Source organism: Myotis daubentonii, chromosome 15, assembly GCF_963259705.1.
Source record: "Myotis daubentonii chromosome 15, mMyoDau2.1, whole genome shotgun sequence".
Lineage (NCBI taxonomy): Eukaryota > Metazoa > Chordata > Mammalia > Chiroptera > Vespertilionidae > Myotis > Myotis daubentonii.
In genome coordinates, this window is record NC_081854.1 from 56,486,652 (window position 1) to 56,495,423 (window position 8,772).

At 61.7% G+C, this 8,772-nt stretch overlaps 1 protein-coding gene across 1 annotated transcript; it reads left to right on the forward strand.

The window, feature by feature from the left end:
- The first annotated feature begins 2,916 nt into the window (after positions 1 to 2,916).
- Positions 2,917 to 8,138, forward strand: SNX20 (sorting nexin 20). Its single transcript, XM_059668092.1, has 4 exons — positions 2,917 to 3,362; positions 5,048 to 5,158; positions 5,621 to 5,772; positions 7,044 to 8,138. The coding sequence occupies exons 2-4, from the start codon at positions 5,056 to 5,058 to the stop codon at positions 7,710 to 7,712; spliced, it is 924 nt and encodes a 307-aa protein (XP_059524075.1). The 5' UTR covers positions 2,917 to 3,362; positions 5,048 to 5,055; the 3' UTR covers positions 7,713 to 8,138.
- The last annotated feature ends 634 nt before the right edge of the window (positions 8,139 to 8,772 follow it).

An 8,772-nucleotide genomic window follows, 5' to 3' on the forward strand; every position in this document is an offset into this window, starting at 1 on the left:
TGGGAAAACCACTAGGATTTTTCAAAGGCTTAGGTGTGCGTGCCCAGTGAGGAGACATAAAGTTGACATGACTACCCACACCTCGCTGGCTTGGGTTTTCAATGCCAGGCCTGTGGAGGTGCAGCTGTCAGTGATCAATTCTTGTTGCATTTACCCCCCCCCAAAAAAAGTGTGTGAGTGTTTGGGTTCCCAACTGTGAGATGCCTGGGGGGTGGGGAGTGGCAGTGTACCGTTTCCCGTTGCGCAAGGAGGATCCTCAATTACCTCATGTTGCAATTCAGGAAGCTGACACACAGAGAGGGGCGGCGGCTCCCCCCCCCCCTGCCCCCGGGCACCCAGTGAGTCAGGGCTGAGCTGGAGCCCAGCCCCGATCGCCACCCTCTGCGTCACCCACCCATGCATTCATTCATTCATTCATTCATTCATTTGCGTAAGTTCTCATTCCTTCATGCTCACAGCAACTACCCAGCACCCACAGCACCATGGCAGGTACTGCTGTAGGGACAGACCGCCAACACGGAGCCCCGCCTTCCGGGTGTGGGAGACCAGCAATGAAAAAGCGAACACATAAGCAAACAATGCAGGTCTGGACAGAGGGGCCAGGGAGGCCGCCAAGGGCGAGACAACCACGATGCACGCTGAAAATGAGAGCGAGGCGCGGAGGAAGTGAGAGGGCATCGCGGCTGCAGGAGGTGCCAGGGACGGGCTGGGCGTGTCTGAGGCCAGAAGGCAGTTCCCACACTGCTGAGTGTAAGTGATGCTCGCAGGGGGACCACAGGCAGTGTGGGGGGCGGGGGGGAGGGAGCCAGGCGCAGGTGGGGCCTGGATTACCCCGGATGCCGGGGGAAGCCGCGAGGGCCCAGGCAGTTTGAATTCTAGAAGAGCCGCCTGGACTCCGAGATGCCGGCCTTCCGTTCCCTGACGCCCCGGGACCCCTCGGTGCCCCTCCTCACCACCTGGCCCCAGCACTCCAGGGGGGCCCACCCAGTCCTTCCCACCTCAGGACAATGGGGCCTGCCTGCCTAGACATGTGGAGCTCCTCACCCCCATCCCTGCTGCCAAGAAGGCAGCTCCTGGCGGTCACCTGGGCCAGCTGGGCTCCTCCTGCCCGCCCAGACCCCTGCGTCCGGGTTCCACAGAGCGCCTCCTGCCCTCTCAGAGGAAGCAGTGACTTCCATGCTCTGCCGGGGCTGCTGGCTGTGGGTGCGAGGCTCGCAGGATGGCAGGGAAGGGCTGTCTGTCTACCTGGCATCTCGCAGGTTCAGTCCAGGTGGAGGGCAGGTGGGGGGACTGGGGAGCTGCAGGGCAGGGCCGAGGAGGGAGGGGAGAGTGAGCTGGCCTCACTCCACACCGACTCCGGGGGCCCCCCCCGCCCCCGGCTCAGCGGGCCATCTGCGGGCAAGATAGAGTTGATGAGGTGCGGCCTTGCACTCAAGGACTCACCCGCTAGCAGGTCAAGCCACAGACTGCAGGAAACACCCCTTGAACAAAGCAGACCAGAAAGAAAAATCATCCAATCAAAAGGTGAGCCATGGCTCTGGCCAGTGTGGGTAAGTGGTTAGAGCACTGGCCCTGGCACCAAAGGGTCGCGGGTTCGATTCCCGGTCAAGGGCACGAACCTGGGTTGCAGGTTGAATCCCTGGCCCTGGACAGGGCACCTGCAGGAGGCAACGGATTGATGTGGCTCTCTCACATCGATGTTTCTCTCCCCCCCCCCTTCTACTCTCTCTAAAAATAAATGGAAAAAAAGTATCCTCGGGTGAGAATTAACAAAAATAGTGAGCCATGGACATGAACGGACACCTCACCAAAGAGGATAGAAAGATGGCAACAGCCCGGGAAAGGATGCTCAGCACCACTGGTCAGGAGAGGATGCAACGGAAAACCACGGCGAGGTGCCACCGCCTCCCCCCCATCCTCTCCCACCCCCCCGTGGCCAGGAGAACGGCTAAATGAGAGGCCGAGCACAGCAAGTGCGGGCGAGGATGTGGGGCGCCCGGGACGCCCATGCACCGCGGTGGGGATGCGAACCGATACCGCCGTTCGGGTTTGACACAGTCCAGTCGAGCTGTAGCTATTCATCCCGTGAGACCCCGTCATTTCACCCCAAACAAACACGGGCTCTCGTGTGCATGTGGCAGAATGGTCCCAGCAGCACCGAAAGTGATGAAACAACCCAAATGGGCGGGCACAGGCCAAAACGCGGCCAAAGGAGGAGGCACTGAAGTGATGGAGCAGATAAACATCACAGAACCCCAGCTACACACCAACACGCAGGACTCCCAGTCCCATACACGTCTAGTGGAAGAAATCAGACGCAAAGGCATACAAATCGTACGCGTGGCTCAGTGTATAGAAAACCCCAAACGTGAGCAAAATGCAGCGATGTTCGGGGTCTGTCCACAGGTGGTTCAGTGACTAAGAAGAGCAAGGACGGGCCCCCGTGGGAATCAGGGTGACGGCTGCCTCGGGTGGGGCGGGACGGAGTCAGGGGAGGCACAGAGTGGACTCCCAGGTTGTAGTCTGCGTCCTGCCCCCACCTCCCGCCCTCGAGGCCGCAATACCGGTGGCCAGGAACCCCCTCACTCCCCAGGGTTCCGGCCTCCCTGGTGCTTTCTGTCCGGAGTGCGGGCTGCAGCGTTGCCCAGAGAAACGGGCCACGAGGGACGGCGATCCGCCCCACCTCCTTCCACACCCCACACTGACTCTGGTCCCACCAGCTCTGTGCTCCTAGCCTCCGTTTCCCCATCTGTCAAAGCCTAGCTCGTAGGACAGGGCAGCAAACACGAAGGTTTGGGAGCCCTGGCCGGTTTGGCTCAGTGGATAGAGCGTCGGCCTGAGGACCAAAGGGACCCGGGTTTGATTTGATTCCGGTCAAGGGTATGTACCTCTCACAGCCGGGTCCCGGTCAGGGCTGGTGCAGGAGGCAACCAATCGATGTGTTGCTCTCACATCGATGTTTCTCTCTGTCTCTCCCCCTCCCTTCCACTCTCCCTAAGAATCAATGGGAAAATGTCCTCGGGTGAGGATTTAAAAATAAAAGAGCTTTGGGAGCTAAGGTTCGAAGGCCAGTGGTTGTGGGGGGCTCGGAAGGACAGCCAGGCCACTGCAAGGCTGTGGGCAGCGAGGCCCCGCTCGAACCCGCAGGGGTTTCTGCTCCCCTGCCCGGGCGCCCCATTAGCCCCTCCTCAGCAGCCAATGGGCTGGGGCGCCCGGAGCAGGCCCCACAGCCTAGTTCCTGTTTTCAAACGGGGAACTTAGCAAAGTCACGGCCCGGAGCCCGAATGCAGAGCTGAAGGGGGCCCCATGACACCCCTCCCGGACCCCTGGACACCCACGGGGCCAGAAGCCGCAGGTCAGAGGTCAGTGTCGGACCCCACGCTTAGTGCCCCTCTGCCCCCCGGGGGTCTGAGCCGGGCAGCCTGGGACCCACCCTCAGTACCTGTTGGGGGAAGGGCGGGCCCGAGAGGGGTGGGTGGCAGCCTCGGTGCACCTTGGGACAGCCCAGGGAGCCGCTCCTCAACCCTCCGCGGCCTCAGTTCCTTCGGAAGTGCCAGGCGCTTCTGCAGCCCCTCTCGGACCTGGGGAATATGTGTTTCTCAAACGGCGGTGCCAGGGAACCCCTGCACCAGCCTCGTCCTGGGCGACTTGGGGAGTCCAGGGCCCACCCCCAGGCCTGCCAGACCGGACTCTGGTGCTGGGAGCCAGGGAGTCTGCTTTCTCCAAGCCCCCAGCACCCCTCCCCCGAGGAGGCTGCGATGGCAGCGGGGACAGTTCCAGCAGCGTGGCCCCCGCTCTGTCCAGGCCACAGGAGCACAGGGTGCAGACCAGGCCTGGAGTCGGACAGGCCAGAGCTCAAGCCCAGCCCCACCCCAGGACCCACCCGCAGACCCAGGCCACCTGCACCCTTCGTGTTTTGAATCCCTGCGAATGTGTTCATTGTCCCTTTTTCTAACCTGCCTTAGACGTTTACAGTGCTGCTCCAACTTCTACCTTAAGAGTCGTTTATTCCTCAATTAGTTCTCGAAGCACCTATCGCATGTCAGATAATGAGAGGGACTGTTAGACACTGCGGGGCGGGGGGGGGGGGGCAGCCAGGGGGGCCTGAGCAGATGCTGCCCATGGACACCAGCCTCAGGGAGTGGGCTCTGTTTGTATAAAGGAAACTGAGGCACAGAGACGGTAAGGAACGTGCCAGGCTCCCGGTCACGTCATCCACAGGGGTTACTGTATAAACCAAACCCGGGCAAACGGGCACCCTGCTGCCTCCCCCCCCTCCCCCCCCCAGCAGGTGGAGGGGACCCTGAAGGCAGGCAGGCTACCTTCTGTCCCACCTCAGGCCCTGCCCACCACCGACTGCTCTGGTCTCCGTTCCTTCACCATAAAGCGGAGGTCCCACGCTCCTCTGCCCAGATTCCCGCGGAGAGGGGGAGCGGGCGCTGTGGCCAGAGGCTCCGCCAGGGCCTCACCCACTCCCCAGCCATGGGACCTTGGGCCAGCCCTCCTCTGTTCCTGGGAGTCCCGACAGGTTGGGGGGGCAGTGAATAAGACAGTGGGTGTGAGAACCTGGGGGACTAGGAAGTGGGGGAGAAGTGGTCGGTGGCCCTGGCCGGTGTGGCTCAGTTGGTTGGAGTGTCGTCCTGGGCATCCAAGGGTTGCAGGTTCGATTCCCAGTCAGGGCACAGGCCCGGGTTGCGGGCTCCATCCCCAGCGGGGGGCGTGCAGGCGGCAGCCGATCAGTGATTCTCTCTCATCATGGATGTTTCTCTCTCTCCCTCTCCCTTCCTCTCTGAAATCCATAAAAATATATTGAAAAAAATAAATAAAATAAAATAAAAAATTCAGAGCAACGGGTAACATGAGGATCCTAACAAGAAGGCAGGACAGCTCGGCCTTGGGCCCTGGTCTGGCATCCGGCAGTGGCCAGACAGCTGGATGGGCAGCGGAGGCTCAGGCGTGGGGACCAGGAGACGGGCCTAGGCCTCCCAGGACCCACCAGGGCCCCACCCCGAGTGGCTCTCACTGTTCTCTCTTGTCCCCCTGGCAGCCCGGAGCATGGCAAGTGCCCCGCGCCCCGGGAGCCCCGGATGGGCAGGACTCATGGAAGCGCCCGCCGCCGGCCCTGGCCTCCCGCCTCCAGGACCTGAAGGGGACTCGGGTGAGCGGAGGCACGGGGCGTGGTCGGGGGAACGGAGGTGGGAAGACGTTGAAACACACATGTGGGCACCTCAGCAGAAGCCAGGAGACAGCAGGGCACCTCCCTTAGCTCGGCCCATCCCGCAGGGGACACGGAGCCGGGCCGCAGGGGGCACGGAGCCTGCAGGCCGGAAGTGGAGCCTGTGACACACGTTGCATTTTGCAACCAGAGCCGCCTGGGGAGGAGGGGCCATTTCGGGTCATCCGTCCGGTCCAGTCCGGGGCAGGATGGGTTCAGCCAGGTGGGGCCCAGGGTCAGGCTGATGCCCGGCTCGCCCCGTTCTTGGGGGGATGGGGGCGGGGGGAGTCGCAGCTCTTCTGGGAACCCCATGTCCCATCCAGGCAGACCCAGGGACACCCCCCCCCAGGCCTGGCCCCCACGTGCACGGGCCTGGTCCAAGGCCTCGGGGTGCTGTTCTTGCAGACGCGGCCGGCAGCCCGAGTGCCCACTCCAGCATGACCACGCGGGAGCTGCAGGAGTACTGGCGGGGCGAGAAGGGCAGCTGGAAGCCCGTGAAGCTGCTCTTCGAGATCTCCTCGGCCCGCATCGAGGAGGAGAGGCTGTCCAGGTTTGTGGTAAGCACCAGGGCGGGTCTGCGGGCTCACACACACGCACCCGCAGTTCTGCTGGGGAGATGCTGGGGAGCAGGGCCAACGAGCAAGATGGCGCGCTGGGCACGTACGAGCTGCCGTGAGACCCGGAGGCCTGTGAGCCACGGCCCCCGATCCCCACAAGGAGCGAGCCCTTTGTCCCATGTGACCTGGGCTTGGGCATCTGGGTCCCCGCGCCGTGTTGCCACATCCCTGTATCAGTGACATTGGCACTTACCTAGGAGTTTCCTTTAAAATGGGTCACTTCTTGGAAAACACTACATAGATGCTTCTCTAGGAAAAAGACTCCAACAGGAAAGCCAGGCCCCTGAGGTAAAGAGAAGGCGATCATGGCTGGGCCGGTGTGGCTCAGCGGGCGGAGCATCGGCCTGATCACTGGAAGGTCTCGGGTTTGATTTCCAGTCAAAGGCACGTGCAGGGGTTGCAGGTTCAATCAGGGCACAGACAGGAGGCAACCAGCTGATGTCTCTCTCTCACATCGATGTTTCTCTCTCTCTCCCTCCTTCCCACTCTCTCTAAAAATCAATGGGAAAAATATCCTCCAGTGAGGATTAAAAAAAAAATTTCCTGGTGGGACAGCTCTGGCGGGGGGAGCTGAGGTCACAGTGGACATCAGCTTGTGTTGGGGGAGACCTTACTGACGCCAGAAGGGCCTCACCTTTGACACAGCTCCTCTGAGCACGTGGGAAGGCACCCAATGGACATGGATGTTTCTCTCTGTCTTTCCCTCTCTCTTCCACTCTCTCTAAAACAGTGGTTCTCAACCTTCCTAATGCCACGACCCTTTAATACAGTTCCTCATGTTGTGGTGACCCCCAACCATCAAATTATTTTCGTTGCTACTTCATCACTGTAATGTTGCTACTATGATGAATCGTCATGTAAATATCTGATATGCAGGATGTATTTTCATTGTTACACATTGAACATAATGAAAGCATAGTGATTAATCACAAAGACAATATGTAATTATATATGTGTTTTCCGATGGTCTTAGGCGACCCCTGTGAAAGGGTCGTTCGGCCCGCAAAGGGGTCGCGACCCACAGGTTGAGAACCGCTGCTCGGGTTGAAGATGAACATATTACACACAAAAAAACCCGCGTATTTTCAGGGTGTGCTTTAAATCCCGATCATCATCCTTCCCGTCGCCAGGCTCGCTCTGGCAGTGCAAACCCTCCTTGGGATGCGCTCCGAGGCCATCTCTCTCTCTCTCTCCCCCTCCCACCCCCCCAGATGTACCAAATCGTGGTCATCCAGACGGGCAGCTTCGACAGCACCAAGGCCGTCCTGGAGCGGCGCTACTCGGACTTCCAGACGCTGCAGCGCGGCCTGGCGCGGGCGTTCCCGGAGGAGATCGAGGACGTGGCCTTCCCCAAGAAGCAGCTGCTGGGGAACCTGGCGCCCGGGCTGATCGCGGCGCGCACGCGGGCCTTCCGCGACTACCTGCGCCAGCTGCACGCCATCCGCTGCGTGCGCCGCTCGCGCGAGTTCATCGACTTCCTGACGCGGCCCGAGCTGCGCGAGGCCTTCGGCTGCCTGCGCGCCGGCCAGTACGAGCGGGCGCTGGAGCTGCTGGGCCGCGCGCTGCCGCTGCAGGAGAAGCTCACCGGCCACTGCCCGGCCGCCGTGGTGCCCGCCCTGTGCGCCGCGCTCGTGTGCCACCGGGAGCTCGAGCGCCCCCTGGAGGCCTTCGCGGCGGGCGAGCGGGCGCTGGAGCGGCTGCGGGCGCGGGAGGGCCACCGCTACTACGCGCCGCTGCTGGACGCCATGGTGCGCCTGGCCTACGCGCTGGGCAAGGACTTCGTGTCGCTGCAGGAGCGGCTGGAGGCCAGCCAGCTGCGCAAGCCCGGCCCGCGGGGCCTCACCCTCAAGGAGCTGGCCGTCCGCGAGTATCTGGGCTGAGCCGCGAGCTGCAGACCTGGGATCGCCATGGCTCTGCGGGCTGCTGGGGCGCCTCTTGGATGGAATAGCCACGTGGGGCCACTTGTCGTCCTCCACTTCCCCAGCTGTGTCCAGCTGAGCCCCCCTCCCCCCTCCGGAATCCTTGGAGCCTCTGCTGTGTCCTGTGTCCCTTAGATGCCTGGCTCACTTGATCTCAAAACCACAAACCCAGCCCCGGGGCCGCGTGGCTCAGTGATGGAGCGTCAACCTGTGAACCCGGGAGGTTAGGGTTCGATTCCCAATCAGGGCACAGGCCCAGGTTGCAGGCTCGATCCCCAGTAGGGGGCGTGCAGGAGGCAGCCGACCCATGATTCTCTCTCATCCTGGATGTTTCTGTCTCTCCCTCTCCCTTCCTCTCTGTAATCAATAAAAATATATTTTTTAAAAAGAAAGAATGCCCAACAGGGGTGGGGGGGGGGAGTTAGTAGAAGATTCGGGCAGCCAGCTGGGCGAGCTAAGAGTTGGCCCCGGATGTCAGAGTCCAGATGGCATCAGCCCGCTGGGTGCAGAGGGACAACGAGTGACACGTGAGTCTAATGGGGCACCGGTGGGAGTGGGTAATCTTCTAGAATCTGCACTGCAGGTTTGGGGTCTGGATACACACCCCATGGCCTAACTTCTTCCACAGGGAGGTCTTGGCAAAGTGATGCGGGGAGGGGGCGGAGGGGCTGGGGCCAGGCACCTGGCACCGTGAGAGCCGGCTCTCTCCAAAGGAAGTCAGCCTCGGACCAGGCCAGTGGAGAGGTGGAAGCCAGATGCGGGGGTCGTGTGCACCTCAAAATCACACATATTCGGTGCATGCGTGCGGCAGAGAGAGGTTTTTAAAAAACCTAATAACGGGGTGGAGGGGACCTACAAAAGCATGTCAGGGAGCTCCCCATCAGGACCCCTAAGGCGGGGCGCAGGGAATGGACTCACCCAGGTTTCCTAAAGGGGCTGCCCACCTGACTCTCCTGGTGGCACTCGGCGCCGCCCTCCCAGGTGTGTGGCAGCGGTGGCCCGTCGGTCTCCGGGGCTTCCG

Coding starts and splice junctions, on each gene's coding strand:
- SNX20 (XM_059668092.1), top strand. CDS start 5,056: ATGGCAAGTGCCCCGCGCCCCGGGAGCCCCGGATGGGCAGGACTCATG. Junction 5,159..5,620: donor AGGACCTGAAGGGGACTCGG/GTGAGCGGAGGC, acceptor CTGTTCTTGCAG/ACGCGGCCGGCAGCCCGAGT. Junction 5,773..7,043: donor AGAGGCTGTCCAGGTTTGTG/GTAAGCACCAGG, acceptor CCACCCCCCCAG/ATGTACCAAATCGTGGTCAT.